This window comes from Ursus arctos, unplaced genomic scaffold, assembly GCF_023065955.2.
Source record: "Ursus arctos isolate Adak ecotype North America unplaced genomic scaffold, UrsArc2.0 scaffold_21, whole genome shotgun sequence".
In the NCBI taxonomy this organism is placed as follows: Eukaryota; Metazoa; Chordata; class Mammalia; order Carnivora; family Ursidae; genus Ursus; species Ursus arctos.
The window spans coordinates 3,039,185-3,066,349 of NW_026622886.1; the positions used below are offsets into that span (position 1 = coordinate 3,039,185).

The window sequence follows — 27,165 nt, forward strand, 5'->3', positions numbered from 1 at the left end:
TGGGTTTGTCCTCACTTTATTAGTATGTCACCAGAAGTCACCACCTTCACTTGGTTCACCACAAATGGACAGATGTCATAACAGAGGGTGCCACGGGGCCACTGGATTCACTCTTGAGACTTGACCAGGTGGTGGGGGGAATCCAGAGTGGGGGCCCAGGATGGGGACCGCCATTCACTGCACACACGCACACACACAGAGATAGATTTGTGGAGCCTTATATTATACATCTTATATATAGAAAATATATATATTTATACTATACACAGGCAGTTATGCTGCGGGAGGGCCAGGACACCCAGACAAGGGCTGTGGGCACCAGGGGACGGGGAGTGTCACATCAAGGGGCAGCGCTGGGAGATGGCTGGACCAGCCCATCCTCCCACAAACTCTTGGGAGGGGTATTCCCCCTTCCTGCTCCTTAGAGAATCAAAGGGGTCTTGGGCCAAGGTTGGGGGGCCCTCAAGGGGTAACGAGTGGGAGCTCTTGGTTACATGGGGGAAGCCTGGGACCCCCAAGAGTCTTTGAAGATCAAAAATCACAGGGGAGGTTGGAGTAGGGGAGCGGATGCCAGTCCCTGGGGAATTAGTCCCTTGATTGTCACACCCCCAGGTACCAGAAGCCATACCCAGGCAGATGGCCCATGGCTGTGCAGGATGAGTGTTAACTCGGCAGCAGGAGACCTAGGTCCTCAACCTCTGACTCTGGGCGTACCTTTGGACAAGTGACTGTCTTACCGGCCAACTCTACCATCTCTAAGGGTCCTTGCAGCTCTGAACTTGTGTGGAACCCAGTTTTCCTGGGCCCTCTCTTGTGTTTGGTGGAAGGAGGGAGCCCAAACTCAGCAAGGTCAGGCTGCAGGGGCGGACTTCTCCAAAGAAAGAGTTGGAAGCAAGGGAGAGGCAGAGGGAGGGAAAAGAGGATACCATTGGCCTGTGAGCACAGGCTCAAAGTTTGGGGCCTCCAGGGGGCTGTCCTCAGCCAGTGGAAGCAGCAGGGCATCCCTACCAACCTCCCAGAAGGGGAGTCAGGAGCCCTGGGTCCCAGCTGAATCCCGTCCTCTCCCTGCTTCTCACTTCCACCAGTTGGCCCCTGCCAACACCCAGCCTTATGGTGGGATCATGTCTGGGTTGTACCCCAGGTGGAATGAGGAATGCAAAGACAAGATTCCATGCCCCTCCCCCCTAGCAGGGGTCCTGACGTAAGCTTTCCTGGTCTGGGGAGGCAGGGAGAGTCTCTAAGAAACACCCAGGGGATCGGTGAAGCCTTAAGTGCAGCCTGCCCTCTGGCTCAGTATCCCGAGACACTGGTCAGTGCCGGGGAGAATGGATGGGCGGCACCCTGGGGTCTCCTGGGGTCCATCGGCAGGGGGTGTTTGGTGGGGGGTGGGTGAGGGGAAGGACCTGTCTCAGCCCCCTGCATTTGCCAGAAGCGCCCCCACAAGCACCCATGCCCTTACCTGCTTCGCAAACCTGGCCCCGGTGCAGGCTCCGCTGCTCGGCCTGGTAGATGCCACAACCCCATCCCATCCTCACTTGCACCACTGCGGGGCGGGGGTACCAGAGACAGAGCCCCTTGCCATGTGGAAAACTGAAGTCTGCGATGACCAGCTATTGCTCAGCTGTCTGGGGTTCTCTCCTGTCATTGCTGCCCCTTATGAGGACTTGAACAGGCTTACGTTCAGATCCACGCTCCACTGCTAACTCGTTTACACTCTGAGCCTCAGTTTCCCCTTCTGTTAAGTGGGGACAACGATGCTACCTCTCTACCTAGGAAATTCCTTCTCCTTCCCTCATGGCTAACTGCTGCCCGTCCTCCCGGCCCCTCCTAGGGGCGCCGCGTCCCTTGGCAAGCGTGCAGATAGCACCCTGCCCTCTCGTGGACCCTGGGTACGGTGGCTGGCTTGGTGCTCATCTCTGGATGGCCAGCTCGCACACCTTCTGAATCCCTGGCACAGGACAGCCACGGAGTCAATGGGCAAGCGAGTGAGTATCACCTGTCTCTGAGGGTTCTCGTGGGGGCATGGGGTGCTGGCGGGGGAACATCCAGCATGGAGCCAAGTCACAATCCCCTGGCCCTGCTCCGCGGGGCACTGGCCAGTGGACCCGGGGCCCCACGTCTCCCCACACTTCTCTCTCTCTCTCCTTTAAGGCCTCCCTGTCCTTTAAGATTCAGTGAAGAATCCGCCTGTGCGAGAGTCCCTCCCCAACCCTCCTTGTGCCTTTGGAGACACTTGCTACCGTCTGCACTGCAGCCCCCAGCCTCCCCCAGCCCACCACGCACCAGGGGCTCTCAGCGTTCATGCTGGGAGCAGTCTGTCCCATGGCAGCAGCTCGAAGGCTGGCCTTGCTGGCTCCAGAGCCCCCTGCCCCCTACTCGGACTCCCACAGGGTGACTGTCCTCTCAACAGGCCTTCTGGAAGGCCAGTGGAAGGACCCTCCATGTCCTTGGCTGTTCCGGCCCCTGAGCCCCTGGCTAACCCCGGCTGAGGGAAATATGACACAGTGTCCCAGATCAGTTCTGTTTCCTGGGAGGTCACAAGGGCAGGACAGGGAATCGGGCACCTGCTGGGTGGCTGGGGCCAAGAAACCCAGGCAGCAAGCCCAGCTCTGCCACTTATTCACTGTGACCTTGGGCCGGTCGCTCCCCATTCTGGGCCTCCTTGTCCACCCAGCCCTGGGCAGGGATGATGGTCAATCCTTTGGGAGGCCACACAGAGGGTGCTGGAGCTCCCGGTGGGGCACGCACAGCATGGAGCAGTACATGGGGAAACAAGCAAGTGAGGCGAACCCTTTGGCCCTCCCACCCTGATGGGAGGCCAGGGGAGGGGCCGGTGGGGATGTGGGGAGAGGGGCCTAGAGGCAGGGCTGTCCCACTGTGGGGAGCAGCCTGGCAGAACAAGCCCCTGACCTGCAGCAGAATCAGGGTTATCTCACGGGCTGAGGTCCCCGAGGCCTCCCAGAGTGACGGGAGTACTGAGTGGTGGAGCCCCAGGCTCGGGGACGGGGAAGGCAGGGAGGACTGGGGACAGCAGGGGCTCTCTGGTCAGGTGGCCCGGGCTTGGCCCCAACTCTATCACTGGCTGCCTGAGTGACCCTGGGCAAGGGACCTTGACCTCTCCAGGCCCCGATGTCCTGCAGGTGTTCCCACCCACCCTGGAGCCAAACCTTCCCAGCACCGTCCGGTCTATCTTTCACACCGATTTCCACTTCCGGGACCAGCGGGGCTTCTCTGTGCCTCGTCTTCCCTCTTCCCGGGAGCACTGGTCTCTCACCACCGGTGTCAAGCACATACCTGACACACAGCAGGCACTCGATGAACGCTCGGTGACACAATGCACGAACGCGAACGCCCCCAGCCCCTGCTGGACAGACTTGCACACATGTGGAGACGAACCTCCAGCCCCTTGCAGCCCCAGCCCACCCTGAGCTGCCCTGGACCTCAGGGGAACAACCCAGAGGCTGCCAAGGCGCTGGGCAGGGCAGCCTGAGAGGGAGCAGGGGTCTGGGTGTGGGCAGGGGGAAAGGGCGGGGGGCAGCTGGGGACGGGGCGGGGACAGGCGAGGGGCAGGTGGTCACTGCAGCTCAGTAGCCCTGCGACTGGTAGCCCTGGGGCTCGGTGTCAAAGGTGTTGGCGGGCTGCTGGTAGGTACCGCCCATGCCGGCGGGGTCTGGCCCGGCGCTGGGCTCCACGTAGGGGGCGTAAGGCATGCTGGAGTCCTGGCTGGGGTCCATGTAGTCCTGGGAGAAGAGGGCCGAGTCGGCGCCAATCTGGTACCGCTGGAAGGCCAGCACGGCCTGACCCGCCTGGGATGGGGGCCGGCGGGGACAAGGACAGGCGGGAGGGGATGGTTAGAGGAGAGACAGACAAGAACAGCGGGTTAGTGGCAGTTAGTTCACAGGACACAGGCAGTAGGGGTTAAATATCCTCAAAGCACGGGAGACGAGACCAAGCCTGACTGAGGGGGAGTCTGTCCTGGCGGCCAGCCCTTGAGACATGCAGAGCCACACTGTCCATCCGGCCAGAAAGACCTTCAGAAGTCACCCGTCCCCTGTCCCCCAATCCCAGAGGTCCTGATGGGTCAGCAAATGTCCTCCGCTCTGGAGTGTTAAAATGGCCCAAAGGCCACAACACCATTCTCAAACTGTGTTCTCAGGGGTGTTATGCGGAATGGGGAACACAGATTTTTGGGGGGCTAGAGAACAGCTGGCATCTCCTAAAAGCCGTCCCGTCTCTCTTGCAGCTAGGTGTAAGCGCGTGACTAAGTCCCGGCCAGCACACTGCCCCAAGTCCTCTGTCCCACCCTTGGACCTGACGCCTGGAATGCGGATGTGGTAGCTAGAGCCCTAGCTGCCACGCAGGACCACGAGGTCCATGAGCCAAATTGGAGGGATGGGAAAGGCCTGGGTCACGAAAGACCTCTGGAGCCACTATGCCAGCCCTGGACTGTCCTCTCAGACTTGGGCTTCATTTAAACCACTGTGATTTATAATATCACGCGCTGCTGAACCTCATTCTAACTAAAACATATGGTCAAACAAGTTTGGGAACAGAGTAAAATAAGCCACAGGACTTGTCAGAGCCTTGACTCATGTATGCTGGGATCCCCCAGGGGAAAACTATGGCAAGCAGCATTTGCCAACCTTATCTGACCAGCAAAGCCCTTTCCCACAGGACCTAGTTGGGAAAGCCTGGTCTACAGCACATGTACGTAGGTGGGAAATTCTTTTTCAGCAAAAACAATTGCATTGTTATTAAGGACAATGACATTGACCACACCAAGCTAGGGAATAAATTTTAAAAAATAGCTTTTAGGTTTACATGGAAAGCCTCCGCCCGAGATTTTTCTAGCAGACTACCCGGAAACACCGATGGAAAGATGCTAATGCTCTACATACCCGCTTTTGGGCTGGGAAGACTGAGGCTTGGTTAAGGGAGACGTCATGGCAGAGTTAGTGCCAGAACCCAGACCTGGACACAGAGGTCCTGCCTCTTCCCTGGCCGGGGCCCTCCCCATCTCCTTCCCTTTCATCAGCCCCCTGACAAGGCAAGAAACCAACAAGGAACCCCAAAGGGCCATCTGGTGAGAGGTAGGGGGTGAAGTGTGCTTGGCATTTTATTCTAGAAAATTCCAGAAGCCCAGTGACTAGGCACTGATGATTTGTGTCACTGGTAAAAGCTCTGAGGGGCAGTCCTTCTGCATGGTGGCTGTTTAAAGCAGTACGGGAGCCTGAGAAAGGCGGACCAGGCGTACAGGAGTTGAGCTGAGGAACTCAGGCCTCCCTTTGCCAGCCAGTTCGAGGCCACAACACAAGAGCCTGGGGGGGGAGGGGGAGCAGGACAGGGACCCTGCTGGACTGGGGTGCAAAGGGGAGGCTGGGGGTTCTGCTCAGAGCCCAGCGACCTGGTGGCGCGCCTGGCCCTGCTTCATCAGAGTGGGTACACTGTCTGTGGCCGACTGCACTTGTATGCCTCTAGAGTTAGGAAGCTCACTCTCTTTGTGCTTTGCTCTGGGGGCCTATTTGCTCTAAGACTCCCTCAGCTCCTGCAGACAGTGGAGGGATAGGTGGATCCTGCCCAGGTAACTGGAGGCCGCGTAGAACTGGAGGCCAGAGCCTTTTGGAAGAACAAGGACTCACCCCATGAGAATTGCCCCCAAAGCAGGGATTATGGAGGTGTCTCTGACTCCTGGGAGAGAATGAATGAATGAATGTATGAAAGAACAAAAGACCTACATTTATTGAGCATCTCTGTGCCAAGCCCTGTGCCAGCCTTTCTTTCGTCTGCACAACAGCCCTGAGAGGTTGGTCCACTGGGTAGTGGACAGAGGCTCAGAGAGGTGCAGGGCTCTGCCCAGGGTCACACAGCATACGAGAGCAGAGCCAGGCGAGGAGTCCGCTGACGTCCTCGGCCAGGCCCCCCCAGCAGCCAGCCTCCACGGGGACTGTAAGGTCAGCCTTCGTGCTGCAGCGAGGGCCAGGCTCTCCCAATGCCCAGAGTCAGCACCCTGGCAGCCCGTGTACGACCCACCTCCAACCCTCTGATAGTCCCTGGCAGTCTGTTTGGGGGGAACTGCATTTGTCTTCCCCTCCCCAGCCCGTGGGCTCCGGGGGCCAGGGACCCCGTCTGATTCATCACTAGGCACAACACAGCTCAATAAATGTTTACTGAATGAATGGACAAACGAAACATAAAGGAGGCAACAAGTGAATAAGTGGCAGGACTGAACTGGCCTCGCCAGCCAGCCTTCCCCTGCCCTGCGTGCCCTGGTATCCTGGCCACTCCAGGCAGCAGGCCGCCCCCCACAACTGCGCATGACACGGGGCACCCCTGCCTCTGGAAGCTGGGCAGGCCTACGGCTGTGCCGAGGCGGGAAACAGTGTGCTGTATTCCTCCTGGAAGGTAAGGTCCTTGAATCTCCGCACGGCCAGGGCTGCGGTCAGGCTCTGCCAGGAGAGAGCAGGGGTGAGGCCAGTGGGGAAGAGCTGGGAAAGGCAGAAGTGCCAGCAGGGAGGCTGGCTTCAGTGGGCCAGTGGGCACCTGTCAGTCAGGCTTTTGGATCTGCCCCTGGAAGTCCTGCTGTCCAATCACCCACTCCTCCTCCATGAACCCCTCCCCCATCTCAGGGCTCACTGTTCCAAATACCTCCCTGTAGGGCTGGGGGGGCGGCGCTGGGTCATCCCCACACATGGGGCACCTTCTCTGGTCTGAGATGCCCTGGGATCACCTGATTCTTCCTGCTCAACCTTGAGGACCTGGACGGCTGGTGTGACCACAGCTGGGGAGCTGGGGCCTGAACCACAGGTGTTCTCTAAACTCTAGTTCCTCATGTTCCATCGCTGGCGGGGGGGGGGTCCCAAGAGAAAAATGGATATTCAGGGGCCATCGTAAGGAGCAGGAAGTCACTCCAGGACAAGCCCAGGAGGGTAGAGGGACAGGGAGGGCTGGCTGCAGCACGCTTTGCAGAAGGGGCGAAGGCAGTCCACATCCAGCCCCAGGGGCTCTTGCAAAAGGCTGGGCTCAGGTCAGCCGGAAGGCCTGGAGGGGAAGGGGGTGCACGCAGGGGTGGGAGAACCCTTGGGACGGGAGCCTGGAGCCCACGTGACCCCAGACATCTGCAGGAGGGAGATGAGGGGAGAAAAAGTACATCAAGGCACCCCGGAACCGGTGGGAAAGAAGGCCCAGCCCGGGTCTGGAGCTTGCCGAGGGGGCCGCTGGCCAGTCGGGCCCAGAGACGTGCTTTCTTTGATCCACATGGTATTTTTTTAACCTGAATAAATCGCTAACACATAAAAGATCAGATTTCACACAGAAATTCAGATTTCTGGCTTCCCTGGAAAACAGGAAGACCTGGCCAGTGTGGATCCCCATTTCTGCTTTGGAACAGGGGCCGAGGGTGCCCATTTTGGGCCATGCACCTGCCACCGGCCCACTCATCATTTCTCACGTGCTGCCTGCCCCATGGGCGTCTGGGTTTGTGACACCCTCCCACCCCAAATCCAATCTCCTGATTTTACAGATGGGAAGACAGAGGCCCGGAAAATTAGAGGCAGCCCCAAGATGTGGCCCAGGTCTCCTGACGCCTAGGAGCCTTATCTTCCCGGCTAGGCCTCTGCTTGTGTTTGGAAAAGGTTAGAGTAAATGCCCACGACCCAGCTACCAGAGTGTTGTGAGGGGCGTTCACGATCACTGGAGGGGGGTGCTCTGTGCCAAAGCGAGGGTCTCCCGTCCTAGGGGACTGTCCTCGCTGGCACTGGCGACAGCCTCCTTCCTCAGGATGCGGCCCTGTGTGAGCGTCGAGGAGAGACGCAGGGGGCCGTTCGGGCCCCAGGAAGCAGGAGGCCCTGGCGAAGCGGCAAGGCCGGCAGCCCAGGCCTGGCTGGGCCGGGAGAGTGCGCGCTGCGCGGGCGGCTGTACTCACCCACGTGAAAATGGAGAAGAAGGAGAAGGTGATGGCCGCCCGGGCAGCATCTGTCCCTTCATTCATCGGGTTGTCCTTGGGCTTGGACACCTGCCACTGGTTGGCCAGGAAGCAGAAGCCCACGAACCAGAGGAAGGCCCAGAAGGCTGGGGGGTCCACCAGGGCCAGGCAGAAGGGGCCACACGCGAGAGAGGGTGAGTGGGGAGGAACAGGGAGAAGCACGGCTCCCACACTCCCCCACCCCCAAAGGGAGAGGCGGGGGCAGGGGGGTGCCAGAGAGGGAAGCACAGGGAAGGTGAGGCCAGAGCAGGGAGGTCGGTCAGATGCGGAGCGGGAGAGAGAGCACAGAAAGGAGCCGGCCGTGCGGGCCGCGCAGCCAGCAGCAGAGCCGGGGAGAGCCAGGGGCAGTGAGGGGAGGGAAGGAGGGAGAGACAGAGAGAGAAAAGTCAGTCAGCCTGGGCGGGCATTTCTGTCACCTCAGCCAAACACAGATATCCTAGCTGAATCCCTGCCTGGGGACTGCAGAGCGCCCTGCAGCAGTCTGGGAGGGGCACTGGTCTGACCCCCGGCCCACTGTGGCCTTCCAGAGAAGTGGGCAGAGAGAGGCTGGAGGAGGCTGGGCAAGGGGGGCAGCTGGGCTGCGCGGGTCTGAGCACTGACTTCTCCTGTGCCTGCAGCCTGGCAAAGCCCGAGGTTAGGGAGGGGCCTGGGGAGTTGAGCCGTGGGAGCCTTGTGGCAATGAGATCTGTGGGTGCCCAGAGTCCACCCAGAAAGAACCAGAGCTGCTCCGATAAAGCGTGTGTGTGTCGAAGGGCTGGGCTGTCTGGAGACCAACATCTCCCACAGGCACTGCTGGGGAACCCTGGGGCTCCGTGGAATACAGTTTGAGAACTACTAATTTCATTCTCTCAAGTTTAAGGGACTGGCCTTACTGCTTCCAGTCAGCCAGGCTCATCCTGAGAGTCCCAGGCCCAGTAATGGGGGGGAAGTCCCAGCCAGAGGCCTGAGACCACAGCCAAAGCCTCACTGCCCCTCGACCAAAGCACCCAGTGATCAGAGCCTCAGAACTCGTGGGGACAGAGGTCAGGTCATCTCTGCCAAAGGCTGTTTCTGGAGGACAGGGACAGCAGGTCACCCTCCCCGGGCCTGGACTGTGCGCCTTACTTGCCTTACTTCTCAACGAGGCTCCACCAAGGGAGGTGATAGAGAAAAGGCCTGGAGGGCAGGAAGCCCTGTCCCCTCCCTGCTGTGGAGCCGAGGGCCGTCCCAGGGTCTCAGGCCCGGGCCTGGTCCCACCACTCCCTGTTGCCAGCCACGTGACCCCGAGTCTGTCCCCTCACCCCGCCCCCGTGGCCGGGGGGGACTCACCCGAGACTCCGATGTCGGACAGCACAGCTTTCTTGCGGTCCTTCACGCTGCTGATCTGCGGGAAGTACGCGTCCAGCGCCAGGTAGAGCAGGCAGGTGAGGAAGGCGAGCACGCCCACGGCCACGCCGTAGCTGCAGGCGCTGGGGTTGCGGTTGTAGATGCAGAACTTCTCGCCCCCCGAGTTGCTGTTGAGGTAGCCCTCGTTCACGATGGAGCCGAACACCACGATGGAGAACACCTGTCGGGTGGGGAAGGGGCCGGGCCGGGCCTGAGACCCAGCGCCGGGCCTGGGGAAGGGAGGCTACGCCCCTCGGCCTGCCGCGTGCCCCCACCCCAGGGAGCCCTCTTCACCCCAAACGTCCACAAGGCTGCTGTTAAGCGGGCATTGCGGAGGGGAGGCCCAGAGAGGGAGGACAACGCGCTCAGGGGCACACGGCGCAGGAGGGCACAATCGCTTTCTTCCTCCGCCTCGGGCTCTAAGGACCCTCTGACCACAGATTTGCCCGTACCGTCAGGTACGTACCCACCAGGTCCTGAGAGGCCGTCTTCTCCTGACACCAAGATTCTTGTAGAATTGGACCTGGCCTCCCAGAACGAGTGATCTCATGCCCTTCTTGGAGGTAGACCTGCCAAGCCCCCACCCCTAGGCTGCCTCCCCCAGATGCTGGCACAGGCCCAGCCCCATCTCCCATCATGACCTGAGCCGAAGGCAGACGCTTAACCAGCTGAGCCACCCAGGTGCCCCTAAACCTCTGACTCTTGGTTTGGGCTCAGGTCATGATCTTGGGGTCCTGGGATCAAGCCCCGTGGCCAGCTCTGCGCTCAGCAGGGAGTCTGCACGGGGTTCTTTCCCTCTGCCCCTCCCATCGCTCGTTCTCTCTCTCTCTCTCTCTCTCAAATAAACATATTAATTAAAAAAAAAAAAGAGTAACACCAGTCACAGTCTAGCCAATGCCAGGGCAACCTGCACGTCCCCGAGCACAGTGCACGTGGTACCTCGTTTACCCCACCGACCCTCTCTGATGGGTCTATTGTAGCTGGGTAGGCGGCCCCCCCATCTCCCGACCCCACCTCCCGGTATTCACAGCCTTGTGCAACCTCCTCCCCCTTGAGTGTGGGCCCGGCCTCGTGATTCACTTCTAACCAACAGCATATTGCAAAAAGCAACAGATAACATCTCTGCCAGGAGAGCACAAAGACTTTGGCTTCCACTTGCTTACCCTCTCTTGCCACTCCCTGCTTGCTCGCTCTAATGGAAGAAGCTGCCATGTTTTGAGCCGCCCCGTGGAGAGGCCCACGTGGCATGGACTGACGGAGGCCTCCAGCCAACAGTCAACTCAGCCCGTAAGGAATTGAGTCCTGCCAGTACCAGGTAAGTGGGCTCGAAAATGGATCCGCCCTCAGCCTGCAGATAGGATCACAGCCCTGGCTGACCCCACGATGTGACCCATGAGAGATCCTGAGGCAGCGGCAGCTGGCTAAGCAGATTCCTGACGTCAGAAACTAGGAGAGGACAAATCTGTTGTTTAAAGCCACTTCGTTTTGGGATATTTTGTTACACAGCAATAGCTAACTAATACGTTAGTATCACCAGCATTTTGCAGATGAGATAGTTAAGGTATGAGTATTGATTCATGTGACCAGAGTCACAAAACCATAAGGTTTTAGAGTCCAGGGCTGGACTCTAAAGTTCATGCTTCAGGGGCACCTCTGACTTCAGCTCAGGTCATGATCTCAATGTCCTGGGATTGAGCCCTGCATCAGGCTCCCCGCTCAGGGGAGTCTGCTTGTCTCTTTCCCTCTACCCCTCCCCCTGCTTGGGTGCTCTCTCTCTCTCTCAAATAAATAAAATCTTAAAAAAAAAAAAATTCATGCTTTATCCTCCTGCCTCTCCCTCCCCTGAAACCGTTTGAGGATGAAGGGGCCCGGACTCAACAGGCAGAGCCTCAGCGGTGGTCTTCAGTGAGCCTGACGCAGAGGCCGGAGGGGATTTTTACTGTCCGTTTTCCACTTCTTTGTGTTTTCCAATTTTTCTAAAATAAGAAACTATCATTTCAGGCATGTTTTCATCCTCACCTGATACTCAGGATGGGCAGTAACTCCGTGGCAGGAGTGGGAAAACACAGGAGAAGTATTATTATTTTTTTAATCTCATTTCCTAAGATGTCTATACTTTTTTTTTTTTAAAGACTTTATTTGAGAGAGACAGAGAGCATACATGAGCAGGGGCAGAGGGAGATGGAGAGGGAGAAGCAGACTCCCCGCTGAGCAGGAAGCCCGACATGGGGCTTGATCCCAGACCCCGGGAGCATGACCTGAGCCCAAGGCAGATGCTTAATCTGAGCCACCCGGGTACCCCTAAAATGTCCATAGTTTACATGGGTTTTGTAATGTACTGGATCTGTGTAGTAGAAATGTATATAGAACAGATAAATCTACATTTACTGGGAGGATTGATTCAAAAGTTTTTTTTCCTAAAGGAGGGCATGACCAAAAGTCTGGAGATCACTGGTTCATGGCACTGTGTGTTAAGAAAAATTCTAACCCAGGGGCGCCTGGGTGGCACAGCGGTTAAGCGTCTGCCTTCGGCTCAGGGCGTGATCCCGGCGTTCTCGGATCGAGCCCCACATCTGGCTCCTCCGCTATGAGCCTGCTTCTTCCTCTCCCACTCCCCCTGCTTGTGTTCCCTCTCTCGCTGGCTGTCTCTATCTCTGTCAAATAAATAAATAAAATCTTTAAAAAAAAAAAAAGAAAAATTCTAACCCAAATGTCCATCGATGGATGAATGGAGAAAACAGGTTGAGGCATATCCACATAATGGAATAGTGTTCCGTCATGAAAACAAACAACAAAACAGTTCTGACACGTGCTACAACCGGATGAACCTTAAAACGAGTGGAAAAAGAGGTGAAGGAAGTCACACACAGAAGGTCAATGTTACATGCCTTTGTTTATGTACTGTATCCTTAACAGGCAAAACTGACAAGCAGCAGACCGGAGGCGACCAGGGCTGCGGGAGGGGAGGATGGGGAGTGATTACTTAATGAGCTCGGGGTGTTTTTTATGGGGTGATGAAAAGTTTTGAAACTGGACAGAGGTATTCATTGCACAACATAAATGCCACTGAACCGTGTGCTTTAAAATTGGTTACTGCGCGCTCACTGCGTGAGTTTTTCTGCAATTAAAAAAAGAAAGACAAGATTGTGGGGCTGTGTCCTGGTTCAACCATGAGCACACAGGTGGGCCGTGGTGGCCTGTGAGCCACACATTTGCCACTTCAGACTTGAGAGTGTATACAAGGCCACGGTCCAGCCCCGTGCGGGAAGGCTGGCTCTCGGCGTGGCCCTGTCACACGTTCTGCGTCCTCACGATCACCCCACGCAGCGCAGAGGGCAATTCGCCCTGCTCCCAATTAGCGGCATAGGAAAACTGAGCCTCAGAAACAGCAGGGGGCACTGCTGTCAACAGGACAGGCTGATCCTGACCCCAAGTGTCTCTGATTCTCAGCCCTGTGCTCTTCCCCACCTGACCAAGCCGACTCTCAGCCTCTGGGGGTGGCCCTGAAGGAGGGGTGGTCTCTCCCGCCGTGTGACTGAGTGCCAAGTCTGGTGCTCGGGGGCATGGGAGGGGAGAGGCAGGAAGTCCGGACTTCACAGCAATTGTCTAAGGGACTCCCGGGACACTGACAGTCTGGACAAGCCAGGCAGATGCTGGATACCGGGAAACGAAGACAGTCTCTGATGGCTGGTGGCCAGAGCCATGCACAGCACACCTCCGGGACTGCCATTCACGCAGCCCCTTGGACCAGTGCGCCAAGAGAAGTCCAAGGTCCCTACCAGGAACCTGTTGGGGTCAGGAATCTGAGGCCCGGCTCCGGAGGTCACCTGACATCCCCAATCCAGCAGAATGGAAAAGCCTCTCCATTAGAGGGCACTCCAGACACTGACGAGTCACACAGGGTTGCTGGAGTCAAATCCCAGGCCTGCTGCTATGCTGGGTGGCCTCAGGAAATGACAACCTCTCTGAGCCTCAGATTGGTCCTCTGCAAAAGTTCACCTTCCCTTTAGGGCTAATGGGAGAATTACAGGCAAGTGCCCTGAGCAGAGCAGTGCACGGGACGGACGGGCTTAGCAAGGATTAACTCCCTTCTTCAGAGGCCCCAGGAAAGAAGGAAGAGCACCGGGAAGGCAGTCTTGGGCAGCACTTCCTGCCAGACATGCTCCACCAGGGGTGGGGACAAGGGTGGACCCCCGGCCAAAAGCAGGCCAAGAGGACGTTGGAGGGAAACAGGTGGGCGGAAGTTGGGGCTTTGGGGACAGCAGAGAAGGAACCATTAAGACAGGGCCCTCTTGGGGGAGAGAAGCGGGGAGTCCCTGGAGAGGCCGGGAGGCACGTGCTGGAGGCAGCGTGTCCCCAGGAGGGTAAGGCACAAGATCATAACATCCTCCAAGGAACCGGTGGGGCCCAAGGGCGGGGCAGAGAGAGGAGGCTCTGTGCCAGCTCTGGTCCTTCTCTCCAGCCCACGGCTCTCCTCGCAGCTCGGAGTCACCTTGGGCAAGTGACTCGCCCTCTCTGAGCCTCAGTCCCCTCATCCGTAAGCGCGGCAACCACAGCACTCGAACCACTGGCGTGCTGCTGGGAAGTGATGAGGTCATGCACGTGAGGACCTGCACGTGCTGGGGAGGCAGCGTCCCCGACGCCAGACTGCCGCTGACCAACACGGGGGCGGGGGGAGGGCAGCAGGGGTCAGGAAAGGGAGCCGAGGCGGCGATTTCTGAGCACAGATGAGAAAGCAGCCAGCCAGCCGTGCCAAGATGAGGGGAAGCGTGTTTTGGGCAGAACAGAAAGGGCAGAGGCCGAAGGTGGGAGGAAGTGACCGAGGAGGGGCTGGAGAGGCACCTAGGTCGGGGAGGGAGTGGTGGGGGGAGAAACACAAGGCCAGATGAACCACGGTGTCACAGGGGGGTGACCAGACCCGTGGATCGCCATCCCCAGCCTGCAGCATGAAGGTCCCTAAAGCTGTTCCCCACCGCCTGGCGGACACAATCCGAGCTTCCCGGGCTAGCTGTCAAGGCCCTTGAGCCTCACCTCCCTCCACTGCTCACCTCCCCCCTCCCCCATTTCCTCTCTGAACCCAGGTTCTACCTGCGTGGGTTATGTTCCGTGGAGACGGATCCAGCTACCACCCAGGTCAGCAGAGCCTGACCCCCAAAGCCTCCAGGGGCAGGAGAGTTCGGAGCCACTTCAGGCCTAGGAGCGGGTGGGTGACTTGATGTGACTTAGGTCTGAGAAGAGCCCCCCTGGGTAGGTGAAAGCTGAGAGACCCCCTGGGGGCTAGGCAGGTGTGGGCAGTGGTGGCGGTGGGACAGGGTGGGCGCTGAACACGTGTGCAAGGGAAAGCCAGCAGCATCTGCTGACATGTTGGCGGAGGGGGATGAGAGGAAGAGCAACGGGGGCTGGGGGTGGCTTGATGACCACCAGGGACACAGGTGCGCATGCCGCGTGCCCGGCACCTGCAGAGCTGGCCCAGGGCAGGGAGCCTCACCGAGACCCGGCCCGAGAGGCTACACAGGGAGAGGTGTTGCCAAGGATACACAACCGGTCCCTTGCAGTCCCCAAGCTCCCTCCAGGACCCTGCAAGGCCCGGGTTAACTTCTCCATTTAGCGGCCGTCCCTCCACCCTAGTGGGAGGGAGCCCCCCAAGAGCGGGCATGGGCCTCAGATTTCCGTCCCCCAGAGCTCCCATCCCGCTGGGAGGAGGGGGGGGCTCCCTCAGGGTCTGCTAGGTGACTGAAACGTGTCCTCCTCACTCGGGGACCTGCCCAGGGCCGCGGCTGGTCAGGGTGGCTGCGGACGCAAACCCATGTCTCTGCGCCCCGTGCCAGGCTCCGCGTCAGCGCAGGCGGCCTCCAGGGGACTTGCTAAGGCCGGATCTGCAGCAGGCAACGCATGGAAATTAAACCAGAATGAAATTCTATGCTGCTGTGGCCGAACTCTTCCTGACAAGCGCGTCTGCTGGAGGCCCAGGCCACAGGTCCGTGACGGCAAACCAGCGCCCTGGAAACAGGACACGGAGGCCTGGGGCGGGGGGGGGGGGGTCCCAGAGAGGCTGCTGGTCACGGGAAGGCACAGAGAAAAACACCCCTTTTCCTTGAACTAAAGAAAACGCTATAAAAAAAATTTTTTTTTTTTAAAGACACCAATGTAAATGGGCCGAGGCTGTTTTTTCACCGTCTTTATAATCCAATCCTGGGTCTTTTTAAAAATGGATTTTTAAAAAATGGATTCCAGATGGCAGTTGGAACAGAGCTATGGTGAACTCAGAAAAGCAAATCAGGGGTACCTCAGAATTTTAGGATCTTGGGGTACTGGATTCAGAGACGGAGACTCCAGAGCAGCCAGACACCACCCCCGCCCCAGCCTCACCTCTGCCCCTCCCCCACTCGACTCCCCCATCCCAGAGGGCCAGGGTTGGCACAGCCGCAGGCTGTTTGGTAAGCCTGCACCTGCTGTCCCCACTCCCAGAATGCCCTTCCTCACCTTTTCCATCTTTCAAATAGGACCGAACTCCTCACCCTTCAAAGCTCTCCTCCACCCTGCCCCTGGGCACGCTCCTGGTTGGAACTCATTCCTGGGTCTGTCTCCCCCAGGAGACCCCGAGCTAACCCCACAGCCTCTGCAGGGACTCTGCATCGACTGGGAGTGCCTGCCAAAAATCACGTCACTTCATCCTCACTGAAACGTCTAAGGCGCCCGGGTTTTGGCTCCGGTCGGGAGCTCACAGGAGTGGGATCGAGCCCCGAGTCGGACTCTGCAATGGCTGCGGAGCCTGCTTAAGATTCTCTCTCTCCTTCTCCCTCTGCCCCTCCCTCCCTCTCTTTTTCTTTTTCTTTTTTTTTAAAGATTTTATTTATTTATTCGACAGAGATAGAAACAGCCATCGAGAGAGGGAACACAAGCAGGGGGAGTGGGAGAGGAAGAAGCAGGCTCATAGCGGAAGAGCCTGATGTGGGGCTCGATCCCATAATGCCGGGATCATGCCCTGAGCTGAAGGCAGACGCTAACCGCTGTGCAGCTCCGAATGGCGCCCCCCTCCCTCTCTTTTTCTAATAAAAATAAAGTATCTTTAAAAACTTTAAAAAAAAAAAACCTAAAAACTTCTCCACAAATCAGGCTCACTTAGCCCATTTCACAGAGGAGGAAGCTGAGGCTCAGAGAGGCCTGGACTCTAGCCTGCCCGTAACAGGCTGGCCCACAGCAGGTAAGCAGGGTGCCTGCTTCTAGCCCAGGCCTGCCCCCCTCCAACCCCATTCCAGGATGTAAGCCAATTCTCTACCTTCAGCCGCCTCCCCAGGAGTGAATTCCAGATCCCAAACTCTAGGAAAACATGAGTGCCAGGAGGGACACCTGCCTTGCCGAGCTGTGTCACCACCCCATTGGGCAGGAGAGGCGGGGCCCCCATTCCTCCACATCCCAGAGCAGCAGGCCGTGTCTGGGCCACTGCAGGCATCAGGCTGACCCAGCTCCCGGGAGAGCTGGGCCAGGCCAGCATGAGGGGCAGAGGTCGCTGCTGTTTGCTGGGAGCTCCCCAGAGGTGGGCTTTAACTATCTTTAGGCACATGCTGGGTTTCCCTCCAGATAAACGGTAGAGAGGGGAGCTCTTGGGTCCTGCCAGCTCCGAATGGCACTGTCCGTCTCACCCTCTACTGGGACATGTTCCTAAGCCAGATGGCTGGAGGAGTCGCCGGCCCCTGCCCCACACACTGCAGGCAGCCAGCTGATCTGCTCCGTAGCCCTCGGCTCCACGGTCCCAGCTGCTGCCCACCTCCAGGCTACAACGTTGCCTGACCCAGGACAGCCTCCTCTCCGGCCTCCTCCAGTGACAGCCAGAGGGTGCTCACCCATCCCAACTCTTACTAGTCCCTCCCAAGGCTGGGGGTACAGTCTAGCCCCTAGGCAGGCTCTGAGGTCCCCCTATTTGAGCCGCTGGTCTCCCATCTGACCTCTCCAGCCCCAGTGACCCCCAGCGCCCCTCATCCATCCACACACTGGCTCCCACCCAGGAGCTCGAACCCCAAACTGAGCTCATTCTCAAATGCCACCCAGGGTGGCGCCAGGCCCACTGCTTCATCCTGCCCCAAGTCACTCAAGTTACCCCATGTCCTCCATGCTGGCCAGGGCCACGACCACCTCTTGCTAGGCGATGACAGCAGCTTCCCAGTCTTGGTGCATCCACTCCCACTCCAGCACCATCCCCTTTACAGCAACAGATCCCTTTGAACAAGTCAGTCCCCTGCTCCGTCCTACCCACCTCCACCCCCACTGTGAATCCCCCGTCCCATCGCAACCCCAGGCCTCCAGCCCTCCTCACAGACTCCTTTCTCGTCACTCTCCTCTAGCTCTCCCCAAAGCTCATTCCTGCCTCAGGGCCTTTGCACGTGGCTGTTCCCTCTACCTGGAATACCCAGGGTTCCCCAGATCTCCCAGGCTGGCTCCTGCTGGTTCCTTCTCAACATTCAACTCTCAGGGCAAGACAACTACTCAGAGAAACCGTCCAGACCCGACTCCCAGATCTATAATATTTTTTCAATAATCCACCTTATTTTCTTGATAACATCATTATACACAAATGTCCCTAGTTATTGGTTCCTTTGTGGGTGAACATCTCCCTCCTTGGACCCAGAGGGCAGGTCAGGCAAGGCTTAGAGGGGAGCAAACGGCAAACCTGACATGGGCAGAAGCAGCATGGGAATCAGAAGGCAGTATTTGCTCCTCAGTATCCTTAGCTTGGGCCTCTGCTTGCACACCTCTGACCACAGGGAGCTCACTCCCTAAAAAGTCCTCTCCATCACCCCGAGCTGAACCTGCCTTCCTGCCAGTGTCCCTACCAAAGTCTCTGATCCTGCCTCCTGGGCCCCAGGGAAAGGCTGTGAGGAAAGAAGTGGCTATGCTTTTGAGGGATGAGTCAGGCTGCCAAGGGGCCCCCCTTCATGGGAATGGGGCCCTGCCTCCCACGGGGTCATATGAGGAAAATGGCAGAAGCCAACACAGGGGCACATGACGGGCACCAGGCAGCCACTCTGCTTCCTGGAAAGCCTCGTGCGGAGCCGCAGGGCTGAGGCAGGGTCAGGTCGGGGGGCTCCCAGGGTCCCTTCTCTCCTCCGCTGCCGGGCACCCTGTTCAGAAGCCTTAGGTGTGACCTGCAGGGGATTAGGCCGTAATCTTCCTGCAAGCTGTCCCTCACATTCTCAGCGGTGGGGGAGGGGGCTCTGTGGGGCAGGGGCCTGAGCAAGCAGACCCTGGTCCCCAAGGTACTGAGAGCCTCAGCCGGGTGATCCGAAGGCTCCCCCTCCTCTCCGCACTGTCCGTACTTCACCCTCCTGTGCCTGTGTAACCACAGGGGGCAGGGGGCAACGAGACCCAGAGACAAGCTGCTTGATGGGCCCCGGGCTGCTGTGTGGGGGCAGGAGTACCCACACCCCCGCCCCCCCGCCATAGCCCAGGTCCTTCCTCACCCATGTCTGGGCACGCCGGAACTTCTGGAGGTAGGGAAGGGGAGCAATGCCACCCCTGGAAAAGCATTGTGAACACCAGCCAAGCACCACCTGAGCCCTTCCTAGGCAGGACCTCATCTATGCCCCAACGGCCCCCTGGGGCAGGCACTGCTCTCCCCATTTTGCGGACGGGGAAATCAAGGCTCTATGCAGTCTCTGCGGGTAAGAAGAACCGGTCTGTGAGCTCTTCCTCACCTCGATGCCTGGACTCTGCTCTGCTGGTTCCTACAAGCCTGACACTGTCCACTGTTTCCTTCCCTCTGCGGAAATTCCAGGTCTTACCTGGTCCCAGGGGCTGCCTCACTTTCTAGAGAAGAAGAAAGACACAAAGGGGGAAATGCCTTCTGCTTTGAGAGTTCTTACAGCCATTCATCTAGAGCACAAAGGAAGCAAGGAGACAGCAAGCTTGGGCGGGGGGATCCTGGAAGACTTCAAGGAGGAGGCGATATCTGAGTTGGGCCTCAAAGGCTGGGTGGGAGACCCTAAACAGGGACGGAGGGTGGAAAGGGGAAGGCAGAGCAGTGCAGTCCCCCACCTCGCTCACCCACATACAGAGCCCTTACGGGACACCACGCACCATCCAGCACCGGGGATACGGCAGTTACGTAACAGACGCAGTCTCCGCCCCCCTCCCCCCCCCAGCTTACATCCATGGGGGTGGCAGCCTCTTCACTGCTCTGCTGCACTTCTCGGTCTTTACCAAGATGTTCCTTCTGCCTGGAAGTCCTCCTCCCCGCTTCTCCGCCTGGCTGGCCCCATCCTTCTCATCTCCACTGTACTGTCGCCCCCCTGTCCCTGCCCCGACTGCCTCCTCCTCGGGCTGTGTGCTCATCTGTGTTTTTACTGGTTTCATCACCACATTTCCCTCCACCAGACTGTGAGCGCCCGGCAAAGAGCAGGCCCCCCGCACACACTCCCGTGTGTAGTACACGGAAGACGACAGGGTGCATGTGTCCTGTGGCTGGTGGGGAGGATGGATAAGCCTCTCCCTGCTGACCAGGTTGGGCTGAGAGAGCCGTTCATGACAAACGACCTGGGTCTGGCAAGGAGAAGGTCACAGATGGTGGAGAGGAGGGGAAGAAAGCCTGAGCAGGGTGAGAAACTGAGGGAGAACCCTTGGAGACTGTGACCACACAGGTCTTCTGAAGGCCCGGCCAAGTGGCTACAGGGAGGCCCGCCGGGGCCACAGACATAAGAGAGCCTGGGGGCAGGGTGAGCACCGGATGCAGGAGGCTGGGGCTGGGCATGGGTTGGTGAGACCTCCGAGGAGCCCAGCCAGAGGGGGACAGGGAGGATGGGGAAAGGGCACAGCCCAAGGGTCAGTGGCTCAGAGGTCCCAGGCCCAGGGACGCTGGGATCAAGAGGTGAGAGAGAGTTGGAGACACAGGAGAGGGGAAGTGCAGGCAGCTGCTGGAAAGGTGGGCCAGGCCTCTAGTACACCTGGCCAGAGGGGCTATGGCCCCCTGAGGAGAGGACTGTGGGACGAGGCGAGGCGGAGGAGGGAGTAGGATCACTGAGGCGGGTGGTACAGTCCCCAGGAATGAAGGCAGTGGCAGGGCTAGAGAGAGCAAGTGCCAAGTCGTAGGCACCTTCAAGGAATAGGGGAGTGACCTGCGGCTGGCCTAAGAGAAGGGGATGCCGGGGCCAACAGGGAAGTCAAAGCTGGGGGAGAATGGTCTGGAGGCAGCCTCGGGAGCCAGGTGGACCCTGTCCCACCTCCAGGCTCGGCAGAGGGAGGGTATGAGGGAAAGAAGAGCCCCCTTAAGAAGGCTGCCAGGGGGGGCGCCTGGGTGGCACAGTGGTTAAGCATCTGCCTTCGGCTCAGGGCGTGATCCTAGCGTTATGGGATCGAGCCCCACATCAGGCTCTTCTGCTATGAGCCTGCTTCTTCCTCTCCCACTCCCCCTGCTTGTGTTCCCTCTCTCACTGGCTGTCTCTATCTCTGTTGAATAAATAAATAAAATCTTAAAAAAAAAAAAAAAAAGAAGGCTGCCAGGGGAGTGGGGTTGTGGGGGGAGGCCAAGTTACAGTGTGATTTATAATTAGGAATGTTCCGAGTGGGGCTGAAGACTCAGGGACCCAGGCCATGTTCTCTCGCCCCTGGACCGTGAGCTGAGAGCCCCGGCTTGTTGGGGATCTAAAGAGTCTGGGCCTGGCAGCCTAGGGCTGTCCCAGCCAAACAGCCACCCCCTCCTCACGGTCCCCCTCATTCCCCCCCACCAAGGGGAGTTGAGCATAATTCCATCCCTGGAAGGGAAGTGTCCTCCAGAAACACAGGGGTATGAGCCACCGTGCCAGGATCCAACCGACACTCTGCTCACATACACGGACCTGGGGCCCAGGCCCCCCTGCTGTGGGCCCCCCCGAAAGCATTGTGGGGGTGTGGTTCTTGATATCACTTCTTCAAAGACTGACAGGTCCAAAAGTCCCCCAACCTGGAGTCCGCTAGGAGCAAGAGTGGGGGTTCTTTGAGGATAGAAAGGTTGGGAACCACGAGCCCAATCTGACTCTCCTTTTCCCATTTGACAGGTGGGGAAACTGAGGCCCAGAGCACATGGCATCTTGCTCAAGTCATACCACCAGTCAGGGTCAGAGGGGGTGCAGAACGTGGCCTCAGGCCTCCAGGCCCCAGACACTTCCCAATGGCCTGTCCTGCCTCTCCTCCCAGCTGCCAGCTGGTTCTCCCGGTTTCGGTGCCAAGTGCAGCTCCCTCGCCAGCTCTGCCATCTGCCCTTCCTTTCCTCCTGGTTCTTCCTCCTCTCCGCCCCTCCTCCCCCAGCCTTTGTTCTTTCTCCCCAGGCTCGGGCTTGCCTCAGAGCTTCCCAGGAGCAGGCGCAGATCCCTGCAGGAGCAGGTCTTGGGGCTCTCCCCATGTGGCTGGGTCTCCCTGAAGCGGAAGCTGCCTGCTGGGATTCCAGCCGCTCCACTTAACCTCTCTGGGCCTCAGCTTCTCACCTCAAGTGGGGTAACAGAACCCACTCGACCGGGACGCCACAGGCCTGGGTGGAGTGGATGTATAACAGGCCCTTTCGACACCCGTCTTCACAAAGCTTCGAGTCTGCCCCAAACCTAGCATTCCAATCGCAGGTCACAGATGAGGCTTGGAGAGGCCAGGACTTTCCAAGGTCCTGCTCAGGCGATCCAGCTCCCCACATGAAATCCCAGGCTCCCCCAGGCTCCCAAGCTCCCACACTGCCCCTGTGCACGAGGAAATGCCCAAGACACAAGGCAGGATCCGACCAGCCAACATCTGAAGACCTCCTTGCCACTGACTCCATTCCAGACCTAAGACAGATGGACCAGCCAAAGGTCAGCCACCAGCGGATGAAAAGATAAGAAGATTCCAAGACTGTTAGTGATAACCGCCAAAGGAGCATGTGATCGACCTCCATGGACGTAGTTCTCTGAGTCAGTGACGGGCCGTGCCAGGTGCTGGGAGCGGACAGGCTGGATGAGGCCACCCCTTTCCTGTCAGGACACGTGCCCGCAGAACCCTCTCAAGCCGCACTTCACACAGCAGCCACAGGGAGCGCTTCTCTGTTTGAAACCCCTCTCTGCGGCTGCCCACGGCCCTCAGATGAAGTCCAGTGTGTGCACCTGTCACCCGAGGTCTTTTGTGAGCCGCCCCCTGCCCGCCCCTCTTGAGCGCACTCGGGGTGTGACGTCACTCTCACTCACACACCCGGGACCCCCAAGAGCTCACCATCGTTTCTAAAGCCCGCTCGGACCTCACGCCTCCGGATATTTGCACATGCTGTTCCCTCCACCTGGAATGTTCCCGCCGCACTTCTTTATCAGAACCAACTCAGAAGTCACCTCCCCCTGGAAGTCCTCCATACGCCCCTGGCAGTGGTAGCGACTCCCTACTGGATTTTCTTCTTGTAGTGTCTCAAGCCTGAAAGAGTACGTGTCACTGGACTGAGGGTGTCTCTGGTGGGACACACAGGCCGGTGCAGAGCAGGGACTTGGCATTTGTGGAATGAATGACTGAATGCCAGAGCCAGCCAGAGGTTCTATCTCCACCCCGGACCCCCTTTCCCCACCCCACAGCTCCAGGATTTTGATGCAGGATGGCTAGGGAATGGTGATCTGGACAGGAGAGGGGACAAGGGGTCTCATCTCGAAGCTGCTGGGTTTCCAAAGCAAACTCAGCTTTTATAGCCAGCGTTCACTGGGATGATTGAGGGTGCCGGTGACAATGAGACCCCGTCAGGCCCCCCTTGGTGCCACGGCAACCTAGACAGGGAGGCCAAGAGGGTATACTGAATGTGGACCCCGCAGACCTCCAAGTTGTGCCTTATTCTGTCGTGGGGGGGGGGCGTGATACCCACCCCACTCACAGAATCCTGGGATGTTACTGCCAAGGCCCTTCAGAAATCAACCCTGAAAAGGCCGAAATTTCAAACGTTCTAGCATTCCAGATGGAATTAAACATTCCAGTTTAATGTTCTCAAACTGAACATTAAAACACCAACTACCCTCTCCTCTACCGGCGCCAAAATTCCTTCCCTGCAGGTCAGTTGGACCCTCTAAAAGTAAGATTGCAAAGGCCAGAGAAGGGGGTCCTTTATATGAAATCAGCTAGCTCCCTGCCAGAGCTCCGTGCCCCCCCCTTCCCCGGCTCTGGAACACAGAAAGGTGTCCACTGACGGTCTGCGAGCACCTCTGACCTAGCTCGTCCTCCTCACTAAGCTGGGGAGACTGAGGCACAGCGGTGGTCACAGCTGGTTCGGCGAGGGGAAACCTAAAGGCACCTTCTCCTGGCCGCCAGCCGGAACGGCCCTGTCTCCCTCCAGCCCTCCAGCCAGGTCAGAGGCAGCAGCTCTGAGCGTGCCCTCATCGTCGGGGCCCCACCTCAGCCATGCCCTCCTCACCCCAGGCAGGAAAGGTCCCAGTCAGCTGAGCCAGAGGGCTGCCAGCTCCCTGCCCACTTAACCAAAGCGCTCAGTGCCTGCTGTGCAAAATCACACTACCAGGCCTGGGGGCCAGTGGGTGGGGAAGGGGGGGCAGAGAGGAGCTACAGAAGCCAAAGAGGAGGTGCTGGGGGATCTGTGTCTGCCCCGGTGGCTCAGGTTCTAGGGCAGATCCAGGATTGCAGAGGCCCCGAAGCTTATATGGTATGGGGGTCCCTCTTTCAGAAATCAGATCTGTTTTTTACAAATTGCACAAAATCACCAGCCCACGAGCCCACGGGGCTAGGGCCGCTCCACGGGAGTGGTCCTGTTAGAGGGACCAGGCGTCCGGGTTTGTGTGGGACTGATGGGGCTCCCAGGACACAGGACTTGCAGCGCTAAAGCTGGGAAAGGTCCAGCAAACCGGGATGAACCGGTCACCCTAGCCCCGGAGCTCAGGCTTCGTTAGCTTGAAGGTGAAGCCTGGTGCCTCCCTGACCCCGTGCGGCCCCAAGGGAACACCAGGGCGAAGGACAGGTCTCCAACCGCATCTTCTCCATGCTCGTCAACGTGTTAAAACATGTTGGCCCACCACACATTTTCGAAAAAGCCTGGAAGGAAGCACTGGGCCGCCCTGAGCGGTGGGATCATGCATGATTTTTTTTCCTGATTGTTTTTACCGTGGTAAAACACACAGGATATAAAATGTCCTCATTGCTAGCTGTACGGTGGTATTAAGTCCAGTACGTTTATATTGTTGGGTGACCACTGCAAATGATGTTTATACTTTCCAGACATCAGCAAGCATTTACTTTCGTGATCAGAAAAAAATACTATATATGTTTTAAAGGTGTCAGTCAGCCAGTATCAGCCACCTGTGCTCACACGAAGGTAGTGAGCAGAGCTAGGAGGCGGTGGGGGGATTTGGGCATTAGATGGTGGTTGGCCCAGATGACCTTTATCCTGCCCAATCCCGAAAGCCGGCATTCTGACCTCTCCCAGCTCCCGGGGAAGCAACCAATGTGCTCTGGAGACTCCAAGATTTGGGTTCGGATCCTCTGTCTGCCGCTTATGTGCTCAGGAACCTTGGGTCTCTCTGAGCCTGCTTCCTCGGGTGATGCAGGCCGTAGCGGGATGAGCTGGGTGACCACGTGCGCCCCCCTGCACACAGTGGGCTCTCCATCAGTTACTCCTCCTTCCTCCTGCTTGGAATGCCTCCCCGCACCCGGACGTGAACAGAGGAAAGCCCTGCTCATCCTTCAAGGCCCAATTTGATAACACCTTCTCCACGAAGCCTCTCTGATTCCCACGGCCGGGAGACCCCTCTGCTGGTTCTCACGGCCTCTGCCCGGGGGGTACCTGGCTTCCTTCCCAGTGGGACTGTGCCATCCCCGAGCGCTAAAGGCTGCGTCTGAGTCATGCCGCCTTCCCTAGGGGCCGAGCGGACTTGATGAAGCTTTGCTAAATGAAGCCATCACAGGCAGAAGTGCCCCAAGCAGGCAAACTGCCCACACCTCCCTCACAAAGCCAATGGCTTCGCCCTCCCAGGCCCGTGGTCCAGGGGCTGGCAAAGGGGAGCAGAGCACACAGCTGGCCCCTCGGATCAGGCAGGTGCCACCCCAGAGCTCCATCTCTGCCGAGGGCCAGTCGGGGTCTCTGGGGAGCTGGAGACTGGCACAGATGAATGTTCTGGATGTGCCCAGGGTGCCAGGCCCGCTGCCAGGCCCTGTGCTGCCACGGGGGCTTCCCTGCCCTCCCCGAGCTCCCCATCTGGTGGGTACTTGAGAAGAAAGGGGTTTACACTTGGCTATGCTTCTTGCAGCACCACGAGGAGGTTTTAACGTTTTCAGACAAAGGACAGTTAGCTTCCTTTCTCTCTGGGAGGCCAGAGATAAACACCCAAACTGTCCCACCCATCAGACCCTAATATTGCCCCGAAAACCTAGCAAGTGAGGGAGCTTGAGCACCCTGAGGCCACAACTGGCCTTAGGTGTAGCCCCTTGGGGTCGCTGATAGTGACCCTGCCCAGTGTCCCCAATCCTAGCCCTTCAGGTATGGGCCCACAAGAATAGGCCCCAGGCCTGCAGAGGCATGACCCTCTAGTGAGGGTATCTGGGCAATGGCCAGCAAACCCTAGGGGGCCCCAGGCACTCCCTCCTGTAACGGGCCTTCTTCTCCTGGGGTACTGCCCAGACCATTTGAACCCCTCCCTCTGTGCTCACGGTCTCTGTCCCATCCTCCTCCCCCACAGTCCCGGGTCTGAGCAGGGACCCCCTACTGCTGGGGGATTCTGACCCCCACCAGGCCGGAGGTCCAGAACAGGCCTCTCTGCTCTTCCCTGTGGGTAGAGGACCTCTTCCTTATCCCCCCCACAAGCATCCAGGTGTACTTGGGCGGGGGGCGGTCTGGATTCAGGAAATATCAGAGCCCAAAGTGGCTCCTCCCACGTCTCTACAAATCGGGAAACTGAGGCATGAGAGAGGAGTTGCCTCTCCCCACCTCAGTGTGTAACTCCTCGTTTCCCATAAACATTTCTTGGGTGGTTCCCAGCCCAAGGTCACGCAGCGAAGGAGAGGCAGTTCCCGGGTGGAAGCCAGGTATCCGGCTTCCCAACGAATCTCTCCATACCTTCCGGGCTAAGCCATCAAACCTGGTTTCCGGCCCTCACCTCCTTGAACGTCCGCGGCAGGCGCGGCGTGCACCCCGTGAGATGATCCACGCCCTGATCCACCCCACCAAAAAGGCCACCTGAAACCCGGGCTCAGTCCCCACCGCCGCTGATCCGCCCGTGCGGCAGCGCGCACCCCGAGCCGCCAGCTGCATAGCTGCGGCCTGGAGGTCACGGCGATGGGGGGCCGCAAGCGAATGGGGGCGCCGGGACGCAAGGGCGCCGTCGGCAGAAGCGGGAGCCCCTCGCCAGCGCTGAGACCCCCGCCGGGGGCCCGGGAGGGAGGGAGCGGCGAACGCCGGCACCCCGCCGGAAAGCTCCCCGCCGGTTGCGGCACCTTTGCCCGGGGTCCGGCGGGGTTGGCGTCCGTCCGGGCGCGCCGCCCTTGCTCGAGCCCCCACGACACGCCACCCCCAGCGCGGCCGGGCCACCCAGCCGTCCTTACCCAAGACACGACGCGCAGAATGGTGTGCGGCTGCCGGACCAGGGTGTGGGGGTCGAAGGCGCCCCCGGCTTTGCCCGCTCCGTACGCACCCCCTTCCATCGTGGCTGCACCCGCGCGGTGCCCCCCGCTCGGCGCGCGCCGCCGGCCCTGCGCGTGCGCGGCGCCCCCGCCCCCTCCCCGGCTCGCGCGGCCGGCGTGGTCGAGGGCTCCCGCCAGGGGGCGTCGTGCGCGGAGGGCCCCGGGGCGCGGGCGGGCAGTGGGCCGCGCGCGCTCGTTCGCGGGGGCGCGCGTGCTGCGGACCGGGCGGAGGGCGCGCT

At 59.0% G+C, this 27,165-nt stretch overlaps 1 protein-coding gene across 4 annotated transcripts; it reads right to left on the bottom strand.

The window, feature by feature from the left end:
* Positions 1-26,994, bottom strand: SYNGR1 (synaptogyrin 1). 4 transcript variants are annotated; one of them, XM_057316340.1, is made up of 4 exons: positions 26,849-26,991; positions 9,290-9,527; positions 7,922-8,067; positions 1-3,740 (listed from the first exon to the last, which is right to left on the bottom strand). In XM_057316340.1, the coding sequence occupies exons 1-4, from the start codon at positions 26,945-26,947 to the stop codon at positions 3,585-3,587; spliced, it is 639 nt and encodes a 212-aa protein (XP_057172323.1). In that variant the 5' UTR covers positions 26,948-26,991; the 3' UTR covers positions 1-3,584. The 4 variants fall into 4 exon arrangements, with proteins under 4 accessions (XP_057172323.1, XP_026335050.2, XP_057172321.1 ...); XM_026479265.4 differs by having other exon boundaries at positions 1-3,806; positions 26,849-26,988; XM_048217945.2 differs by lacking the exon at positions 1-3,740 and adding an exon at positions 6,149-6,446 and having other exon boundaries at positions 26,849-26,994.
* Between the last annotated feature and the right edge of the window lie 171 nt (positions 26,995-27,165).

Bases quoted from the DNA above. Each gene is read 5' to 3' on its own strand.
- SYNGR1 (XM_057316338.1), bottom strand. From the start codon at position 26,947: ATGGAAGGGGGTGCGTACGGAGCGGGCAAAGCCGGGGGCGCCTTCGAC. The intron at 9,528-26,848 runs GTAAGGACGGCT...CCCACCCGACAG, and splicing joins TTCTGCGCGTCGTGTCTTGG to GTGTTCTCCATCGTGGTGTT. The intron at 8,068-9,289 runs GTGAGTCCCCCC...TGGACCCCCCAG, and splicing joins GTCCGACATCGGAGTCTCGG to CCTTCTGGGCCTTCCTCTGG.